General features: G+C 28.8%; 1 protein-coding gene across 1 annotated transcript; it reads left to right on the top strand.

Annotated features, from left to right (window-relative positions):
• Positions 6,253–7,350, top strand: LOC107617656 (mannose-specific lectin CML-2). The gene has a single exon (XM_016319474.2). It carries the CDS (start codon positions 6,324–6,326, stop codon positions 7,146–7,148), a length of 825 nt encoding a protein of 274 aa, XP_016174960.1. The 5' UTR covers positions 6,253–6,323; the 3' UTR covers positions 7,149–7,350.

A 23,426-nucleotide genomic window follows, 5' to 3' on the forward strand; every position in this document is an offset into this window, starting at 1 on the left:
GAAGCCATAACCTCTTTGAACATTTGAGGATCACCCTCTATGTTCATCACAATAGGAATCTTGTTTGTTACAGAATTCCTAGTTCCTTCTACCAAAAAGGTGATAGCCTGAGAAGAAATAAAATCTGGACCCAAGTCCTTTTCTTTTCTTACTCTCAAGCTCTTCCTTGGTTCAATCAACTCTTTGTCGTTTAGACGTTTATTATTTTGATTATTTATTTCTTGTGAAATATTAGTATCATTTTGGAGATACTCTGAATTAGAAGTTGAATCATTGATAAATTTATTTTCAATAAATTCTACTTCTCTTGATTCAACAACTACATTAGACACTAAGTCTAATATTCTATATGCTTTAGAATTTTGAGCATATCCTATAAAAGCGCCTTTTATGGCTCTTGGCCCCAATTTGGTTATCTTTTGATCAGGAACTCGATAAAAGGCTAAACACCCCCACACTTTAAGATAATTTAAATTAGGTTTCCTTCTTTTCCAAATTTCATAAGGAGAAACCTTTCTATGTCTTGATGGTATCCTATTATGGATATGACATGATGTCAATAATGCTTCACCCCACAAATTGTAAGGCAATTTTGCATTTAGTAACATTGAATTAACCATATCCACTAAGGTACGATTTTTCCTTTTCGCCAAACCATTTTGTTGCGGAGCATATGGAACGGAAGATTCATGCACAATACCATGTAATTCACAAAAGTGATCAAATTCATTAGAAAAATATTCTCCACCTCGATCACTACAAAAAACTTTTATTTTCTTATTATGCATTTTTTCTACTTCCATTTTATATTTCTTAAACATTTCAAAAGCTTCATCTTTATTTCTAAGCAAATACACATAAGTAAATCTAGAACAATCATCAATGAAGGTTATAAAGTATCTTTTTCCTCCTCTAGTAATATTGCCATTTAGTTCACAAATATCACTATGAATCAATTCTAATAAATGTGTATTTCTTTCAACCTTAGGAAAAGGTTTCTTAGTAATTTTGGATTGTATGTAAATATCACATTTCTTATTAAAATCCTTGTTACTAAGATCAATATAGTTATTCTTTTGCATATATTCAATTGATTTGTAATTTAAGTGTGCTAATCTACTATGCCATAAATCACAAGAATCAACAACATACAAGAAAACATTCACTTTATTAATACTAAGTTTAAACATGCCTTCAGTACAATATCCTTTTCCTATGAATACATTATTCTTAAGCAAGATCACTTTATCGGATTCCATTACAACTTTGAATCCTTTCTTACACAAGAGACTAACAGAAACTAAATTTTTTCTCAAATCTGGAACATGAAGTACATTTATTAAACTTAATTTCTTGCCAGATGTAAAATTTAATTCCACACTTCCTTGACCACAAACTTTGGCTGAGTTGTCATTACCCATCAAGACTTCTCTATTGTTCACTTCTTCATATGTTTGAATTGGTTGTGATCATTGCAAACGTGAATAGTAGCCCCTGAATCTAACCACCATTCAAGTGATTTTACCATGCCAATATACATGTTTTATACTTTTTCTACAACCATAGCAATTAGATCCTTCTCTTCCACTAAGTTGGTCTTTGATGCTTCCTTTTTCAGAAGTCTACATTCTTTGATATAGTGTCCTTTCTTGTGACAATGATAACACTCTCTTTGTCTCTTCTTATCTTGCTTTGAATCTTTAGAGAACTTTCTTTTCTTCTTATTGATGTTATTTTCATCAATATGATTCACTTTAGAACTTTGAGAAAGATACACAGCATCACGTTTTCGAGTTTCCTCCTCTATACGTATATGCCTTAGTAATTTCTCAATTGTGAAGTCCTCACCAAGATGTAAAAGTTTCTTCCTATAACCATTCCAAGATGAAGGAAATTTTGAAATAATTACTCCAACTTGTAATGATTCAGGGATCACCACTTGTAGATCACAAAGTCTACTTACAAGAATTTGTAATTCATGAATTTGATCCATGACAGGCATAGTATAATTCATAATAAATTCAAAATATTTCATCATGATAAACTTATCTATTCCTTGTCGTTCGGTATTGTACTTTTCTTCCAAAGACTTCCAAATCTCTAATGGTGATTGAATTGACACGTAGAGATCATAGAGTCGGTCGGATAAAGTGTTGAGGATATGACCTCGACATGCGAAAGTATCTTCATCACGTTTCTTCTTCAATTGAACGATCTTTTCTTTCTCTTCCGGTGTGACGTTTTCAGCGGCATCGACAATTGGTGTAGTCTTTGGGTCAATCACATATGCAAGATTGAGAACCGAAAGAAGAAACATCATCTTGTCTTTCCAACAGTTGAAGTTCGTTCCATCAAAGCGATCTAATTTGACAAACTCTTGATTCATGACCTTGAACGTAGTGTTTTGATCTTGTGCCATCTTCAAGAAATATCTCTCTAAAATTGTTGGGTATATGAGTATGAGAAGATGACAAAATCTTATATTTATGTAGTGGTTTCAAGGCACGATTAGATCGCTTTCTTTAGAGAAATATTTGTCCCCACACTTAGTTGCTATAGGGTTGATGACAATACTCTCCCAGGATACAATGAAACCTAAGAATTTCTTAATTAGCAATAGTAAGAAATTCTCAACTCTCTTGAACAAAGAAAATCTCTTAATGGTTGAGTAAATTGTACACTTAGTACTTTTTTTTTTTTCTGAAATAGTGGACAAGGACTTATTTATACATATTGCACGTAGCAATTATGATTAGTTACGTATACAAATGGTTGTGTCTTTTCTATTGCCAATAGATACAATGTTTTGAACATATACAACTCTTAAAGAGTTGTGTCCCTTTAGCCAATAGATACAATGTTTTGAACATATACAACTCTTAAAGAGTTGTGTCCCTTTAGCCAATAGATACAATGTTTTGAACACACACAATCCTTAAAAGGTTATGTCCTTTCAACCAAATGGTACTAAACGGCTAGTAACCGTTTATTAATATTAATAATAATATCAATAATATTAATAATATTAATTAATCAAATTTGTAAATACCCTTCATCTTCTACTTCTTTCTTTTTTGTTTCACAGCAGAAATATTCATCATTATGTATGTTAAACAATTTTTTAATTGGTTTATAGACACTTTCTTAAGTTTGACAACTTATCCAAAATTTTAAATTTTTATGACCAAGATGAATATTTAATCCTCAATATTTAGTTAAAGGAGGACAAATTCCGTCCTTCTCAATCACTTTATTTATTTTATTTTATTTTAATCAAGATATTTTTTCATAACTGTAAAAAGTGTTTTTTTTTAAGTATATTCACTTTTCGTCAATTATTTACATCTTGAGAAAAATAATTTGAAATTTACCTATTTTTTAAATTATAAGGAAAAGGGTATCTTCTACTTTATTTATGATAAAATATGATGAGTGCTCAAGGTAAATCATTTGTGATGAGAAAGCTACATTATTATTACCAGCCATAGGTCTCTCTTCTACTGCTTTCTTGTTTGGTTCACAACAGAAATATTCATCATTGAGTATGTAATTTTTCATTGGTTTCTAGTTTCTACACACTTTATTAAGCGTGACAACTTATCCAAAATTTTAATTTTTTATGACCTAGACGAATAGAACCCTCGACATTTGGTTAAAACTAAGGAGGACGAATTCCTTTTACTCAATCACTTTATTTTATTTTGATCAAGATATTTTTTTATAACTATGCATATCTTGTTACCTGTATATTAAAAATTAACTACTAAATTAATCATTTACGCGCTAATACGTAATGATATTTAGGTGTGTCCAAATGTATTTAGACCAAAAAATAATTTTTTTATTTTTCATTAAGATACGGTTGAACATAGCAAACACACGTGCCAGAGAGTGTTGATGAGTGTCGTGTCTCAACTCTGAAGTGTGTGGATACGATAATTTAGTAAAGTGTTTGTGTTTCATAGATGGTGATTGATTTAGTAGCTAACTTTTATATATACATAATATGTTTAACAATTTTTTATTGAGTAATGCTATGTGTACACCAAAATCAGCCACCAGTATAAAATATATATTAGAATACAAATACACATTGAAAATGAATTAAACCACATATGTATTTATATACAAATATATTGGTGACTGATTTTAGTAGCTGATTTTAGTGTACAAATAGTATTTTTATTTTTTATTTGTAAATATATTCACTTTTCATCAATTATTTGTATCTTAAAAAATTGGAAATTTAACCATTTTTTAAGTTATTAGGAGAGGGTATCTCCCATAGTTATCAGAACTGAACCGGTAATCAATTCGGTCATATGACTGGGTCACCGGATCACTGGTTCAACCGGTGGGTCACTGATTCACCCGGTTAATCCGGTCATAATTAAAAAAATATATAAAATTATATAAATAAAATTAAAATAATATCTTAAAACTTAAAATACAAGTCTTTACAAACATTAATAATCTAATATCAATGTTTAAACATAACTAATGATCTAAAAAAGATAATAAAGTGGTTTCTAGTACAAAATATGTTCTCAATTTAAATCAACAAGGACGAAGAAAGAACACAATCAGTAAATCAAGTCCGAGGAGTTGCTGATGATGCTTGTCCTTGAGATGGTGGCGTTTCTGATGGTATTTGAGATGAAAACATTTTTAAAATTCTAGCAAAAGAAATACAAGATTTTCAGCAACCAAAAATTTACCTAAATGAATTTTTAAGCAACACAGCAACAACCACCAAAGTATTCAATTCAAAGTTTCAAACATTATCATCCAGCAACAAAATTCAAGTATTCAACTAAAACATTATCCAACAAGCAACTCTGTTATCCAGCAAGTATTCAAATTTTCTCAAGTTCACCAACTCTAAAACCAAATACAACAGCAACATTAACCAGATTCAATAACAGTTCTAAGTTTCTAACTCAAATTTTCTCAAGTTGACCAACTCTAAAACCAAATACAACAGCAATATTAACCAGATTTAATAACAATTCTAAATTTCTAACTCAAATTTTTTCAAATTCAACAACTCTAAAACCAAATACAACAGCAACATTAACCAGATTCAATAACAATTCTAAGTTTCTAACTCAAATTTTCTCAAATTCAACAACTCTAAAACTAAATACAATAGCAACATTAACCAGATTCAATAACAATTCTAAGTTTTTAACTCAAATTTTTTCAATTTTAACAACTCAAACCAAATATGACAGCAACATTAACCAGACTCAAGAACAATTCTAAGTTTCTAATTATCTCCAGTTCAACAACTCTAAAACCAAATACAACAGTAATAACCACCAGATTCAACATCAATTCTAGTAAAAGAACAGAGTAAAAAACTTGAAGGGAGCTCACCTGATTGACGGGTTCCAACACTGCGATTGCCGCGAAACAAGATGATGACAACCACCACCCGAGGGATCAGCTGTTGCTTGACTAGTTCTGTCTGCTTCTGCCGTCGACGAACCGAACGCAGGGACACGAGATGGCGACGGTGACCGAAGTAAGTGGACAAGATGAGAGACTGAGAGAGCGACGAAGTGAGGCCGTGAGAGATTGAGAATGACGACTGTCGAGGTGAGGGAGAGAGACGAGAGGGTGACGAGATCAAGGTGAGGCCATGAGCTAGCGAGTGAGACGGAAAGAGCACAGACCACAGAGACGAGGCTGGAGCTTGGCTGGGTGTGGGGGGTTCCACCGTTCCACACTTCCACTCACATTCAGAGTCTCAAATTTTGCATTTGGGCATTAGGGTTTTGTTAAAAGGGAAAAGAAAAGAGGAAGGAGGTGTGTTCTGAAACGACGCATTTAAGGTTTTAAAAAAAAAAAAAATCGGACCGAGTCAAATTAACCAATCGAGTCATCGGATTTCATGAAAATCCGTCGGGTCAAATTGAATTTGACCGAATCCATTACACATCCAGTTGAACGAGTAATTCGGCCCGACCAAATAATCAAATGATCAGATTTTCGGTCGAACCGGCCAGGTCGAGCCAAGTCTAATAACTATGGTATCTCCTACTTTATTTATGATAAAGTATGATGGAGTGCACAAGGGAAAAAAATTCGTGATGAGAAAGCCACATTAATTATATATGACCAGCCAATGGAGGTAATAAGTAGTGGCACTCGCTCTATGGCTGATGTAGATGGGGAAATTACCTTGGGGGTCCAGTTCACAAGTGTAATTAAAATGTGGTGGCATCAAACTCAGTATAAATAGCCAAAGGGTTAACACTTTGTTTCACAACACAAACCAAACATAGTAACAAAACACTACCAACAATAATCACAACACCATGGCCAAGCTTTTTTCCTCCATAGCCATCTTCCTCACGCTACTAAACCTAGCAACCTCGCAAGATTCACTTTCCTTCAGCTTCAATAACTTCGAACAAGAAGCTGAAAGAAACCTAATCTTGCAAGGAGATGCACACATTGACCCAAATGTACTGCAACTCACTAGAACCGACAGCAATGAAATCAGTGTTGGGAGAGCCTTGTACTTAGCACAAGTGCACCTATCGGATAAAAGTACAAACAGACTCGCAAACTTTCAAATCCAATTCAGTTTTTCCCTTAAGTCACGGGGCTCGTCCCAGCCAGCGGACGGCCTTGCCGTCTTCCTGGCGCCGGCGGACACCACCATACCGCCCGGATCGAACGGAGGGCTTTTAGGGCTCTTTGAACCTGCCAATGCCCTAAACGCCTCCGCAAACAAAGTTATCGCAGTCGAATTCGACACCTTTTATGACAGAAGTTCAAATGCCTGGGATCCAAGTTACACACACATTGGAATCGATGTGAATTCCATTAAGTCTGCGAAGACTGTGAGATGGGATAGAAGAGACGATCAAATCCTTAATGTTCTTGTGACATACACTGCTTCTAGTCGAACCCTGGCAGTGTCTGCTACCTACCCTGATGGTAAAAAGTACGAGCTCTCTCATGAGGTCGACTTGAGAAAAGAGCTTCCGGAATATGTTAGGGTTGGATTCTCGGCCGCTACCGGACAACAATTCCAATCACACACTCTTCACTCGTGGTCTTTCACTTCAGTGTTGCTTAATACTGTGAGCATGGAGAATGAGTACATTGTGTTTACACGAGGAATTGAGAAATGATGTGATATGATGATGTCTAATAAAAATTATCACATATGGCCATGTAAGATATGCCAATAAAGGACAAAAGTTGTACGTCCATGGCTTATGTATGTTGTGGTTTTTGTTGCTTATGTTTAAGCTAAGCCAAGCATGTGATATAAAATGAACTACTACTTTGTATGAATGAGAGTATGTATAGAGTAAGCGTTTTCTTGGTGCTTCTCTTTTTTTCATGTTTTGTTCATTTAATCTTTGGCTTTCTAAAAAGGAAAAGTATAAGGTATCAACATATTATCTACCAATTTATTATTAACAATAATTAATTATTATATTTTAAACACATATATAAAGAGACATATTTAGAAAATATATCTATAAAGACATTTCTATTAAATATAGCCATAAAAAAAATATTTTTATTAGACACATCTACAAAGATACTTTCATTAAATACAGTTATAAATAAGAGTTGACAGAAATTGGTAAAAATACTATTGGTAACGCATAAAGTTTAAAATGGATTAAAGAGGAAGTTTTTTAAAAGTTAGAAGGGAGGAAAATGTACATTTATAAAATAGAGGGGAGGGGAGTGTCATTTTAGGATCTCGCATGGGAGGGGAGTGTAATTTTCTCTAAATTTTATTGAAGGACTTCAAAAACCTGAAAAAACTTATATTTCACACGGAGTTTCTAAAAAATGTTACTATGGAAATGATTCCCCACATCTTTATCATACTTTTAACCCACAATTAAATTTTATACTAGATATGCTTGAAGAAATATTAGTATCCATAAAATTTTAAAGAAATATATAAGAAAAAAGAGGAACTAATATAAACGAAATTGAACAGATATTAAATAAATATTTTCAGAAAGATAATCCCAAAAAAGAAAAATTTCAAATTATAGCCAACATAACAGAACTAAAAGTAAAACCACCATTAAAATTATGAATATTGAAGAAAAATTAGAAGAAGTTACAATGCTTTTTAAACAATTAAAAATAGCTCAAAAAAAATAATATTATGGAACAAAAATTTCAAATAGAAGAAGAACTAGTAAATTCTGAAAATATAGAAAATGAAGAACACATCCTAGATTATTCAAATGATGAAGAACCAGCAATTCCAATACAAGTAAAAAATGAAGCTGGAACATCTAAGGATAATTAATCTCAATTTAAATGGGAAATAGGTTTTGAAAATTATGCTTTTAAAAAGGGATTTATGAATAAAAATTCAAAGTATACAAAAATACCATCAAAATACGTTCCTAAAATTCAGAAACTGGAAGGAGAAAGAATGCTCGATATAGATTTAGACTGTAAAAAGAATGAAAAAGAAATTTTCGAGAACCGGTTGAATTCCTTCTTATTAGAAGCCTTTACTAATCTAAAACTTAGTGAATTGTCTGGAAGAGATATCTGGAATTATATAGGGTTTCATACTAAAGGAACTGTAAGAGATTATATGACATCAATGGAAAACCAAATAATAGAAGAATTAGCAACAAAAATAACAGTTTATGATAATATATTACATATAATGATGATTTTGTATAGAGAATTTTTCGGAAAAAATATTATAGATCATAAACAAGAAGTTTATAATAAAGAATATCAAGAAGAAAAAAACCATTTAGTTAATATTCAAATATATGATTTATGTAATGTGGAATCTTATATATGTGAATATAGAATACATTAAATTAAAAGAAGAAGATAAAGACCATTATCTTAGTATGTATATAACAAAACTTCTATACCCTGTTAATGAATTTATAATGGGAAGATTTATAGGAGAAACAAATAGAGGAACAATTGAAAATAATTTTGGCGGAGCAACCTCTGCATTAAGAGAGGAAATAAAAGAATGTTGTATGCAAGAAGCGACTCAAAAAAAATTTGAAAATATAATTAGAATTTGCTGTCAAGATAATGAAAAAATTCCTCAAAAATATGGTCTTAATAAAAATTTTGAAAGAAAAAGAAAATATCAATTTAGAAAAAGAAAATACTATTCAAACTGGAGAAAAAAGAGGTATTTTAGAAAAAGAAATAACAATAAAAACAAAAGACAAAAAAATAACTATTGCCCAAATAAAAAAAAAATTGTAAGTGTTGGTATTGTCAAGAAGAAGGACACTATACAAATAAATGTCCAAAAAAAAGGATAAAAAGGACCTTACCAAACAATTAGAAATTGTAAAGTCTTGTTTCATGGAACCATTAGAAGAATCAAATGATAATTTAGACTATATTTTTGAATATGTCTCAGAAACAGACTCAGAGACTGAGCAATAATGCTACATTTATTACTATAAAAATAATAGAAAAGTTTATAAATACTTTCATAGATACTAGAGCAACACAATGCTTTGCTAGTACAAATATAAAACTTGATTAAAAAAAAATTAAAAAAACCGTTAAGAGTTAGAATAGCTGACAAATTAATACATAAAATTGACCAAAAAGTAGAAATGGTTGAAATATTTATTCAAAATTATAGGTTCATTGTTCCATCCATATATATGTTAGATTCTGGAATGAATTTTATCATAGGAAATAATTTCTTAAAGCTATATCATCCATTCATTCAAGAATTAACATATATAGTTTTAAAAACTCCACACGATTCTTCAATAAATCAAAAATCAAAACGTATAAAAATACCAACTACTACTATAAATAAGATTTTAAAATTTAAAATATTTTCTATATTAGAAACATGTTATTTAAATTTATATTTTCAGATAAATATCCCAAAAAATAATCTTAAAATAAAAATAGAAGAATTTTTGGGTGAAATTTGCGCTGATAATCCTTTAGATATTAAAAATACAAATAAAGAATTAGTAAGCATTAAATTAAAAGATCCTACAAAGGAAATAAATATTCCAAATAAAATTTCTTATTCCGTAAGAGATAGAGAGGAGTTCTCATTAGAATGTAAAGATCTTTTGGAAAAAGGAATTATAAGATTAAGTAAAAGTCCTCATGCGGCTCCAGCCTTTTATGTCGAAACAATAATGAAATTAAAAGGGAAAAACGAAGAATGATAATTAATTATAAGAAGATGAATGAAGCAAATGTTGGTGATGCTCATAAACTTCCAAGAAAAGATTCTATTTTAGAAAAACTCAAAGGAGCAACTTGGTTTTCATCTCTCGATGCAAAATCAGGATATTGGCAATTTCGTTTAGACGAAGAAACAAATAAATTAACTGCTTTTACTTGCCCAACAAAAGAATCAACAAGTGTGTTGCTCTATAAATGGAATGTTTTACCATTCGGATTAAAACAAGCCACAGGTATCTATCAAAGATTTATGGAAGAAGATCTAAAAGAGTTAAATGAATTTGTTTTAGTTTACATTGATGATATATTAATTTTTACAAAACAGGATAAAGATGATCATCTTTAAAAATTATTAATAGTATTAGAAAGATGTAAAGAAAAAGGATTAGTTCTTAGCAAAAAGAAAGCAAGAATAGCAAAACAAGAAATAGAATTTCTTGGATTAATTCTCTCCACTCAAGGAAAGTTAAAACTTCAACCAAATGTTTTAGAAAAGGTAAATTTATTTTCTAATAAAATAGAAGATAGAAAACAATTACAAAAATTTTTAGGGTGTATAAATTATATTTTTGATCAAGGATTTTTAAAGAATATAACAGAATACACTAAAAATTTATTTCCAAAAATAAGTACTAAAAGAATGAAAATGAGAAGAAGAAGATAGTATGCAAATTCAAAAAGTCAAAGAATTATGTAAAAAGCTTCCAGAACTTTATATTTCAGAAGAAAATGACTACTTAATAGTAGAAACAGATGTTTCAGACTTAACCTGGTCAGGATATCTAAAAGTTAAGAAAGCTATAAAAAGCTTGGAACAAGAAAAAGAATCACTAGATTCTAAATATTCTCCAAAGGAATTACTTTGCAGGTATATTTCAGGGACATTTACACCAACAGAACAGAGATATACTACTCATGAAAAGGAAACTCTAGCAGCAATTAAAACTCTTAAAAAAATGGAAAATTGATTTATTACCCAAAGAATTTACATTAAGGACAGATTCAAGTTACCTAACAGGTTTCATACGATATAATTTAAAAGTTGATTATAATCATGGATGATTGGTAAGATGGCAATTATTTTTGTTACAATATCCAATAAAAATTGAAGATATCAAGGGTGACAAAAATATTATTGCAGATACATTAACAAGAGAATGGAGTTCGTTTACAACGCATTAGATCAAGAAATTCAAAAATATGAGTAAGAAATCGAAAAATGCAAGCATTGTCAGCAAATAAGGACACAAATCCAATCCCTCAAGAAGGCCATTGAAGCAATAAAATCAACACAACAAGCAAAACCATCAGAATTCAGCCAGCTAAACATGGTGGACAAACTAAGAGGAGAAAAAATTTCAGAAAATAAAATAATTGCTGAAATTATTAAAAAATCCACCCAAGATAAAAAATATTATGTAATTTATAATGGCCCCATGAAAGGAGTATATGATGCCTGGGAAAAAGCAACACCATTCTCACATCAATCAAAGATAATTCATAAAGGAGGATTTTTAACGTTGGAAGAGGCAAAGGAATCCTTCAGGGAATATGAAGCTCTTCACCCAGAGCAAACCCTAAGAAGAGCAGATAAAGCTCCAATTCAAGCCCAGAAAACAGGAATAATGAGAAACATTCCTACAAGGGCTGAAATCAAGGAAAAGAAAAGGGTCTGTAGATCAAATCTCAGAGAAACCCTTAATATAATCCTGAATTGGACTAAAGAAAAAAGGGCAATTTTGGAATATTATCCTATTGCCAAAGAACAGCTAACAAAGCTGGTTATTTTTTCAGATACTTTCCCATCTGACACTTATCAGTTTTTTCAGTATGGATTAATTTATACAATTTTAATTTTTAATGATCTAAAAATTATTAGTGAGTTTCTTGCAGGATTCGTTGATGCAGTAAAGAGATTTAAAAATATGATTGACAATGTAAATCCAAGGGATGTATCCCTAAAATTTACAAATAGTCAACCTATTTTTAATGAAGAAGAAGAATGCTTGGTTCCAGCATACCAAGTAATATTCATGTCCGTTTTTTCAGGAAATTTTCAACCAATTGATCAAATTCAAGATTTAACAATTTACAGTCATGAAGGAAGATTAGCCTGCACATTAGCAAGGGTCTTTGAAAAAACTCAAAAAATAACGAAGGAATCTCAAACAAGAATTAATTATAAAAGTAGAAATACTCTGCTTGTGTCCAGTAAAAGAAATGAAATTGAAGAAAGAAAAATGAGACTCTTGGTGGAATTTGAATCAGCATTCTACAATTTATCTGGACTTTTAGAAAAGCTCCCTAAAGGGATAAGAAGGAATCTCTGCTATTTGATAAAAGATAGAGAAGACCACAGGTGCCAGCTATGCGCCTCGAAAATATCTGAAGAAAGCAAAAATGAAATGGGATCCACCTACATGATAAAAGAGGAGGACAGTGCATCTGAAGCATCCCTCAACATTATTGCATAATGACGTAAGTGCTTAGGTCATAAAGCACCAATAATATAGCTGGTGCAAGATAGTAAATAATGGCGTAAGCAATGACATCATAAGAAGGGTAAGGATGGGAATTGTCCATCATACCCAACCATTATAAATAGATTACTTAGGCAATTGTAGAAAGCATCAGAAAACAGAAAGCAGAAGGCTAAGAGTACTCATATGCTAGGAGAGCAAGAAGGAAGCTGCCGAGGCGATTCTGTAGTCTGACAAAGAATTTCCTTAGGAAAAAATAGTTTTAAACTCCTCTCTGGAGTTAATATCTACAATCTCTCATCTGGAGATAAAAACACCTTATGTAAAATATACTAAATAAAGGAAGTTTTTCTCCAGAAAGGTACATCTTTGTCCTAGTCTCTTAGTTATGAATTATTTAGAAAGCTTAGAATTAACGGAAGAATTTGATTATTATAGATTAACTGCTTTATTAGATAATGAAAAACAGGCTGTTCTAAAAACAGAACTAAATCTCAAATCAAATGAAAATTTTAATAAACAAAGTCTTTTAAAAGAAAGAATTAATAGAAAAAATATAATATACTATGAAAAAATTCAATTTGAAGCCCCTGTAAAAATAAAATCTGCTAATGGAGAACTTGAAATAGCTTTGATAAATGATGAAGAATTGAGTAAACAGATTGAGAAAATTAAGTATCAACAAAAAAGATCTAAAATTGGATGGATTCATATTAGTACCATACAAGTCTTAATCAAATCTACATATATGAAAGGAATTAATTCACCAATAAGTTTAGCAATCTGTGACAAAAGAATTACTGATGACCCAATAGATCAAATAATTGAAATTGTTCATGGAAATTTGGCAAATGTAAATGTTAAATTTAATGCCCATCTTGGATATACTATACCTTTATCAACTGAAAATCTTGGAAGATCTATAAGTTTAGCTTATAAATTTCATAGAAAAAGTTTAATGGAACAAGATGATGAACCATTTTCAATTACATATGCAATAAATTATGCTTTAACAAATAGCCATCATAGTATAATATTTAAAAACAGAGAAAGAATTTATGTCGATGAATTATTTCAGAAAATTGTAAAAACAGAAATACCAAAATATAAAGCTATTGAAAACCCGGTTCTATTATTAAAAGAACCATCAAGAAGATCGTTTTCATCAAATTTCCAAATAAGAGAATCTAAAATCAATAATCCTTTAAGTTTATCTAAATTAAAAATTAAAGAAGAAAACTCTGAAATAAAAGAATTAACAAAAAAGGTCAAAAAATTAAATGAAACCCTAAATATTAAATTATGACAATAGATAAGGAAGAAATATATCAAGATAAGAAACAAGAGCTCTTTGAAAAAGAGAATCGTTTGAATTATTTGCAGAGCATTTGAAGCTCAAAAAATAATCTATAACAAGCTGAAAAAAGAAGTTGAAGAGCTAGAAAATTAATAGAATCTCTAGAAAATAGTCATGAATCGATGATAGAGTTTGCAGAAATTCTAAAATAAATAATGTTAAACAAAACTATTTTTAGGAATTATAATAAGATTACCTAATTTATGAAGTATAAAAAGATTGAAAAACGAGAAAATAAAATAAAAAGGAAAAGAGTGAAAAAATTAAAATATAAAATAGAGGTGTATAAAAAAGAATTAAATAATCTTCAGGACGAAATTGATGATCTTATAATAAAAAAGATAGAAATAAGAATAATTATAAACAAGTTGGAATTAAATTTAGGAAATTTATAAATGCCTGGAAAACCATATTACGATTTATAAGAATTAAAGTTGTTGAAAGAAAAGATGGAGAATGAAATTGAAAAATTAAAAAGATATTTAGAAATAAGAGAAAGTGTAGAAATAAAAGAAGTTATTGAGGATTTAAGAAATTATATTAAAGAAAAAGACAAATAGATAAAAAATTTTATATATAATAATCCATGTAAAAAAGAATATTATAATTATGATAGAAATTAGAACAGAATTAAAAAATTATAAATATGAAATCAAAATTATAAATATACATCAAGGACTAGTAATAAATAATCATATAACAAATACAAGAGAAATTGTAGAAATGGTTAATACTTCAGATTATGAAGTTGCAAATTATTTTTATCAAAATCCTTTGAATAGAGCACCACCAATTGAATCTATACAAATTATAAACTTATTCGAAGCAAAATACGAAGAGTTAGTTGAAATTTCGAAAGAAGAATTAAAAGAAAAGTCGAAATTGAAAAATAATTTTTCAATTGAAAAATTGGTATCAGAGCCAAGTTAACGATTAAGGGTAACACTTTCTCTTTAAGCAACACTTTTAGTGATACGTTTTTAAATCAATAACAACCACAAAATAGAAAACGTCTTTACAAAAAGATAAAAATGACAACTTTATCGTAGTAGCCTCCCGTAAGAAAGGCTATCACTAAAAGTGTTGCTTAAAGAGAAAGTGTTACCCTTAATCGTTAACTTGGCTCTAATACCAATTTTTCAATTGAAAAATTATTTTTCAATTTCGACTTTTCTTTTAATTCTTCTTTCGAAATTTCTACTAACTCTTCATATTTTGCTTCGAATAAGTTTATAATTTGTATAGATTCAATTGGTGGTGCTCTATTCAAAGGATTTTGATAAAAATAATTTGCAACTTCATAATCTGAAGTATTAAACATTTATACAATTTCTCTTGTATTTGTTATATGATTATTTATTACTAGTCCTTGATGTATATTTATAATTCTGATTTCATATTTATAATTTTTTAATTCTATTCTAATTTCTATCATAATTATAATATTCTTTTTTACATGGATTATTATATATAAAATCTTTTATCTGTTTGTCTTTTTCTTTAATATAATTTCTTAAATCCTCAATAACTTCTTTTATTTCTACACTTTCTCTTGTTTCTAAATATCTTTCTAATTTTTCAATTTCATTTTCCATCTTTTCTTTCAACAGCTTTAATTCTTTTAAATCGTAATATGGTTTTTCAGGCATTTATAAATTTCCTAAATTTAATTCCAACTTGTTTATAATTATTCTTATTTCTATCTTTTTTATTATAAGATCATTAATTTCGTCCTGAAGATTATTTAATTCTTTTTTATACTCCTCTATTTTATTTTTTAATTTTTTCGCTCTTTTTCTTTTTATTTTATTTTCTGATTTTTCAATCTTTTTATGCTTCATAAATTAGGTAATCTTATTATAATTCCTAAAAATAGTTTTGTTTAATATTATTTATTTTAGAATTTCTGCAAACTCTATCATCGATTCATGACTATTTTCTAGAGATTCTATTAATTTTTCTAGCTCTTCAACTTCTTTTTTCAGCTTGTTATAGATTATTTTTAGAGCTTCAAATGCTCTTTGATTTATTTCAGAAAACTGCAAATAATTCAAACGATTCTCTCTTTCAAAGAGCTCTTGTTTCTTATCTTGATATATTTCTTCCTTATCTATCGTCATAATTTAATATTTAGGGTTTTATTTAATTTTTCGACCTTTTTTGTTAATTCTTTTATTTCAGAGTTTTCTTCTTTAATTTTTAATTTAGATAAACTTAAAGGACTATTGATTTTAGATTCTCTTATTTGGAAATTTGATGAAAACGATCTTCTTGATGGTTCTTTTAATGATAGAACTGAGTTTTCAATAGCTTTATATTTTGATATTTTTGTTTTTACAATTTTCTGAAATAATTCATCGACATAAATTCTTTCTCTGTTTTTAAATATTATACTATGATGGCTATTTGTTAAAGCATAATTTATTGCATATGTAATTGAAAATGGTTCATCATCTTGTTCCATTAAACTTTTTCTATGAAATTTATAAGCTAAACTTATAGATCTTCCAAGATTTTCAGTTGATAAAGGTATAGTATATCCAAGATGGGCATTAAATTTAACATTTACATTTGCCAAATTTCCATGAACAATTCCAATTATTTGATCTATTGGGTCATCAGTAATTCTTTTGTCACGGATTGCTAAACTTATTGGTGAATTAATTCCTTTCATATATGTAGATTTGATTAAGACTTGTATGGTACTAATATGAATCCATCCAATTTTAGATCTTTTTTGTTGATCCTTAATTTTCTCAATCTATTTACTAAAATTTTCATCATTTATCAAAGCTATTTCAAGTTCTCCATTAGCAGATTTTATTTTTACAGGGGCTTCAAGTTGAATTTTTCCATAGTATATTATATTTTTTTTATTAAAAACTTCTTTTAAAAGACTTTGTTTATTAAAATTTTCATTTGATTTGAGATTTAGTTATGTTTTTAGAACAGCCTGTTTTTCATTATCTAATAAAGCAGTTAATCTATAATAATCAGATTCTTCCGTTAATTCTAAACTTTCTAAATAATTCATAACTAAGAGACTAGGACAAAGATGTACCTTTCTGGAGAAAAACTTCCTTTATTTAGTATATTTTACATAAGGTGTTTTTATCTCCAGAGGGGAGATTGTAAATATTAACTCCAGAGGGGAGTTTAAAACTATTTTTCCTAAGGAAATTCTTTGTCAGACTACAGAATCGCCTCGGCAGCTTCCTCCTTGTTCTCCTAGCATATGAGTACTCTTAGCCTTCTGCTTTCTGTTTTCTGATGCTTTCTACAATTGCCTAAGCAATCTATTTATAATGGTTAAGTCTAATAGACAATTCCCATCCTTACCCTTCTTATGTCATCATTGCTTACGTCATTGTTTACTATCTTGCACCAGCTACATTATTGGTGCTTTATGACCTAAGCGCTTACGTCATTATGCAATAATATTGAGGGATGCTTCAGATGCACTGTCCTCCTCTTTTATCATGTGGGTGGATCCCATTTCATTATCGCTTTCTTCAGATATTTCCGAGGCGCATAGCTGGCAGCTGTGGTCTTCTCTGTCTTTTATCAAATAGCAGAGATTCCTTCTTATCCCTTCAGGGAGCTTTTCTAAAAGTCCAGATAAATTGTAGAATGCTGATTCAAATTCCACCAAGAGTCTCATTTCTCTTTCTTCAATTTTATTTCTTTTACTGGACACAAGGAGAGTATTTCTACTTTTATAATTAATTCTTATGTGAGATTCTTTCGTTATTTTTTGAGTTCTTTCAAAGACCCTTACTAATGTACTGGCTAGTCTTCCTTCATGACTGTAAATTGTTAAATCTTGAATTTGATCAATTGGTTGAAAATTTCCTGAAAAAACGGACATGAATATTACTTGGTATGCTGGAACCAAGCATTCTTCTTCTTCATTAAAAATAGGTTGACTATTTGTAAATTTTAGGGATACATCCCTTGGATTTACATTGTCAATCATATTTTTAAATCTCTTTACTGCATCAACGAATCCTGCAAGAAACTCACTAATAATTTTTAGATCATTAAAAATTAAAATTGTATCAATTAATCCATACTGAAAAAACGGATAAGTGTCAGATGGAGAAGCATCTGAAAAAATAACCAGCTTTGTTAGCTGTTCTTTGACAATAGGATAATATCCCAAAATTGCCCTTTTTTCTTCAGTCCAATTTAGGATTATATTAAGGGTTTATCTGAGATTTGATCTACAGACCCTTTTCTTTTCCTTGATTTCAGCCCTTGTAGGAATGTTTCTCATTATTCCTGATTTCTGGGCTTGAATTGGAGCTTTATCTGCTCTTCTTAGGGTTTGCTCTGGGTGAAGAGCTTCATATTTCCTGAAGGATTCCTTTGCCTCTTCCAGCGTTAAAAATTCTCCTTTATGAATTATCTTTGATTGATGTGTGAATGGTGCTGCTTTTTTCCAGGCATCATATACTCCTTTCATGGGGCCATTATAAATTACATAATATTTTTTATCTTGGGTGGATTTTTCAATAATTTCAGCAATTATTTTATTTTCTGAAATTTTTTTCCTCCTAATTTGTCCACCATGCTTAGCTGGCTGAACTCTTATGGTTTTGCTTGTTGTGTTGATTTCATTGCTTCAATGGCCTTCTTGAGGGATTAGATCTGTGTCCTTATTTGCTGACAATGCTTGCATTTTTCGAATTCTTGTTCATATTTTTGAATTTCCTGATCTAATGCGTTGTAAACGAACTCAATTCTCTTGTTAATGTATCTGCAATAATATTTTTGTCACCTTGATATATTCAATTTTTATTGAATATTGTAACAAAAATAATTGCCATCTTACCAATCGTCTATGATTATAATCAACTTTTAAATTATATCGTATGAAACCTGTTAGGTAACTCGATTCTGTCCTTAATGTAAATTCTTTGGGTAGTAAATCAATTTTCTATTTTTTAAGAGTTTTAATTGCTGCTAGAGTTTTCTTTTCATGAGTAGTATATCTCTGTTCTGTTGGTGTAAATGTCCCTGAAATATACCTGCAAAGTAATTTCTTTGGAGAATATTTAGAATCTAGTGATTCTTTTTCTTGTTCCAAGCTTTTTATAGCTTTCTTAGCTTTTAGATATCCTGACCAGGTTATGTCTGAAGCATCTGTTTCTACTATTAAGTAGTCATTTTCTTCTGGAATATAAAGTTCTGGAAGCTTTTTACATAATTCTTTGACTTTTTGAATTTGCATACTATCTTTTTCTTCCCATTTCTATTTTTTTAGTACTTATTTTTGGAAATAAGTTTTTAGTGTATTCTGTTATATTCTTTAAAAATCCTTGATCAGAAATATAATTTATACACCCTAAAAATCTTTTTAATTGTTTTCTATCTTCTATTTTATTAGAAAATAAATTTACCTTTTCTAAAACATTTGGTTGAAGTTTTAACTTTTCTTGAGTGGATAGAATTAATCCAAAAAATTCTATTTCTTGTTTTGCTATTCTTGCTTTCTTTTTGCTAAGAACTAATCATTTTTCTTTACATCTTTCTAATACTATTAATAATTTTTGAAGATGATCTTCTTTATCCTGTTTTGTAAAAATTAATATATCATCAATGTAAACTAAAACAAATTCATTTAACTCTTTTAGATTTTTTTCCATAAATCTTTGATAGATACCTGCGGCTTGTTTTAATCCAAATGGTAAAACATTCCATTCATAGAGTAACACACTTGTTGATTCTTTTGTTGGGCAAGTAAAAGCAATTAATTTCTTTGTTTCTTCGTCTAAACGAAGTTGCCAATATCCTGATTTTGCATCGAGAGATGAAAACAAAGTTGCTCCTTTGATTTTTTCTAAAATAGAATCTTTTCTTGGAAGTTTATGAGCATCACCAACAGTTGCTTCATTCATCTTCTTATAATTAATTACCATTCTTCATTTTCCCCTTTTAATTTCATTATTGTTTTCGACATAAAAGGCTGGAGCCGCATGAGGACTTTTACTTAATCTTATAATTCCTTTTTCCAAAAGATCTTTACATTCTAATGAGAACTCCTCTCTATCTCTTACGGAATAAGGAATTTTATTTGGAACATTTATTTCTTTTGTAGGATTTTTTAATTTAATGCTTACTAATTCTTTATTTGTATTTTTAATATCTAAAAGGATTATCAGCGCAAATTTCATCCAAAAGTTCTTCTATTTTTATTTTAAGATTATTTTTTGGGATATTTATCTGAAAATATAAATTTAAATAACACGTTTCTAATATAGAAAATATTTTAAATTTTAAAATCTTATCTATAATAGTAGTTGATATTTTTATACGTTTTAATTTTTGATTTATTGAAGAATCGTGTGGAGCTTTTAAAACTATATATGTTAATTCTTGAATGAATGGATGATATAGCTTTAAGAAATTATTACCTATGATAAAATCCATTCCAGAATCTAACATATATATGGATGGAATAATGAACCTATAATTTTGAATAAATATTTCAACCATTTTTGGTCAATTTTATGTATTGATTTGTCAGCTATTCTAACTCTTAACGGTTTCTTTAATTTTTTCCAATCAAGTTTTATATTTATACTAGCAAAGCATTGTGTTGCTCCAGTATCTATGAAAGCATTTATAAACTTTTCTGTTATTTTTACAGTAATAAATGTAGCATTATTGCTCAGTCTCTGAGTCTGTTTCTGAGACATATTCAAAAATATAGTCTAAATTATCATCTGATTCTTCTAATGGTTCCATGAAACAAGACTTAGCAATTTCTAATTGTTTGGTAAGGTCCTTTTTATCCTTCTTTTTTGGACATTCATTTGCATAGTGTCCTTCTTCTTGGCAATACCAACACTTACAATTTTCTTTTTTATTTGGGCAATAGTTATTTTTTTGTCTTTTGTTTTTATTGTTATTTCTTTTTTTAAAATACCTCTTTTTTCTCCAGTTTGGATAGTATTTTCTTTTTCTAAATTGATATTTTTTTTTCTTTGAAAATTTTTATTAAGACCATATTTTTGAGGAATTTCTTTATTATCTTGACAGCAAATTCTAATTATATTTTCAAATCTTTTTTGAGTCGCTTTTTGCATACAACGTTTTTTTATTTCCTCTCTTATTGCAGAGGTTGCTCCGCCAAAATTATTTTCAATTGTTCCTCTATTTATTTCTCTTATAAATCTTTCCTTTATAAATTCATTAGCAGGGTATGAAAGTTTTGTTATATACATACTAAGATAATGGTCTTTATCTTCTTCATTTAATTTATAATAATGTATTCTATATTCACATATATAAGATTCCACATTACATAAATCATGTATTTGAATATTAGCTAAATGATTTTTTGCTTCTTGATATTCTTTATTATAAACTTCTTGTCTATGATCTATAATATTTTTTCCGAAAAATTCTCTATACAAAATCATCATTATATGTAATATCTTATCATAAACTGTTGTTTTTGTTGCTAATTCTTCTATTATTTGGTTTTCTATTGATGTCATATAATCTCTTACTGTTCCTTTAGTATGAAACCCTATATAATTTCAGATATCTCTTCCAGACAATTCACTAAGTTTTGGATTAGTAAAGGCTTCTAATAAGAAGGAATTCAACCAGTTCTCGAAAATTTCTTTTTCATTCTTTTTACAGTCTAAATCGAGCATTCTTTCTCCTTCCAGTTCCTGGATTTTAGGAACGTATTTTGATGGTATTTTTGTATACTTTGAATTTTTATTCATAAATCTCCTTTTAAAAACATAATTTTCAAAACCTGTTTCCCATTTAAATTGAGATTGATTATCCTTAGATGTTCCAGCTTCATTTTTTACTTGTATTGGAATTGCTGGTTCTTCGTCACTTGAATAATCTAGGATGTGTTCTTCATTTTCTATATTTTCAGAATTTACTAGTTCTTCTTCTATTTGAAATTCTTGTTCCATAATATTATTTTCTTGAGCCATTTTTAATTATTTAAAAAGCATTGTAACTTCTTCTAAGTTTTCTTCAATATTCATAATTTTAATGGTGGTTTTACTTTTAGTTTTGTTATGTTGGCTATATTTTAAAATTTTTTTTTGGGATTATCTTTCTGAAAATATTTATTTAATATCTGTTCAATTTCGTTTATATTAGGTTCCTCTTTTTCCTTATTTCTTTGAAATTTTATGGATACTAATATTTCTCCAGCCATATCTATTATAGAATTTAATTGTGGGTTAAAAGTATGATAAAGATGTGGAGAATCATTTCCATGGTAACATTTTTTAGAAACTCCGTGTGAAATATAAGTTTTTTCAGGTTTTTGAAGTCCTTCAATAAAACTTATAGTAAAATAAAGATTTTAAGAAAAATCATTTTATATTAATTTTAAGAATTCGGTGTCATTACAATTAACATTAGCTAAAATCATTAGTTTTTGATCTATTAATTTTGATAATTTAATTATTTTTTCTCTTAAATCTTCTAATTTACTTTTTTCCATTAGGTGACGCTTTTCTTATAAAATGCTATGGTTTTAAGTGTTTTGTAGTGAAAAATGTGGCTTAAAATGTATAATTTGGATCTTGCCACATAGATGTCTTTAACAAAAGTTGCTTTTGGAATCTTTATATTAGTGGTGGCCATTAATAAATATACATAGATATACATGTTTGCTCCTTGTTATATCATGTTTGTCCCTAAAAATAAAAAGTAACTTTTTTTTTAAGTTTTATGCTAAAAAAATATTTTTTAAACTTAATGTATACTAATAATTATCTTGTTAAATTTAATTCAGTATAAAAATTAAAAATAAATAAATTAATCAACTCAATAAAAAACAATAAATATTGATAATTAACTTCACAATACTAACTAATTAGTTAATAATTAAATCAAAGCTTAATTTTTCATTTAAATATGAAATTAATTATTAGTGATATTTTTTATTAAAATGGTCATTTCTACACTAATTATTTTGGTTAAAAATTTTATTTATACCATGAATACTATTGTTTCCCTAGCAGCTCTTAATTAGTGGGTCCTACACACACAATAATTCTAAAATAAAACCACCTTTTTTTTCTTTTCGGTTGTCGCTGGTAAGACTCGAGCCCAGACCTTTGAGTAAATGGCTCCACATGCATTTTTTTTGAACCAAATCACATTTCGAAAATTGTTTTTCTTCCACATGATCAGCCACTTTAATCACTTTTTTTACGTTGGACTTTGGTCTTTTTTTTTTTAATGTTATGTAATGGATCACTAAGATTTATGGGCTTCAGAAAACAAATTAAATTAAAATAATGGGTTCATCTGTCTTAACTTTTTTGGTCCAATAAATAAAAATTTAGAGTACATAAATTAAAATATAAATTAAAAAATTAAAATAAAAAAATTAT

The sequence above is a fragment of the Arachis ipaensis genome, chromosome B09, assembly GCF_000816755.2.
Source record: "Arachis ipaensis cultivar K30076 chromosome B09, Araip1.1, whole genome shotgun sequence".
Classification (NCBI taxonomy): domain Eukaryota; kingdom Viridiplantae; phylum Streptophyta; class Magnoliopsida; order Fabales; family Fabaceae; genus Arachis; species Arachis ipaensis.

Coding starts and splice junctions, on each gene's coding strand:
- LOC107617656 (XM_016319474.2), top strand. CDS start 6,324: ATGGCCAAGCTTTTTTCCTCCATAGCCATCTTCCTCACGCTACTAAAC.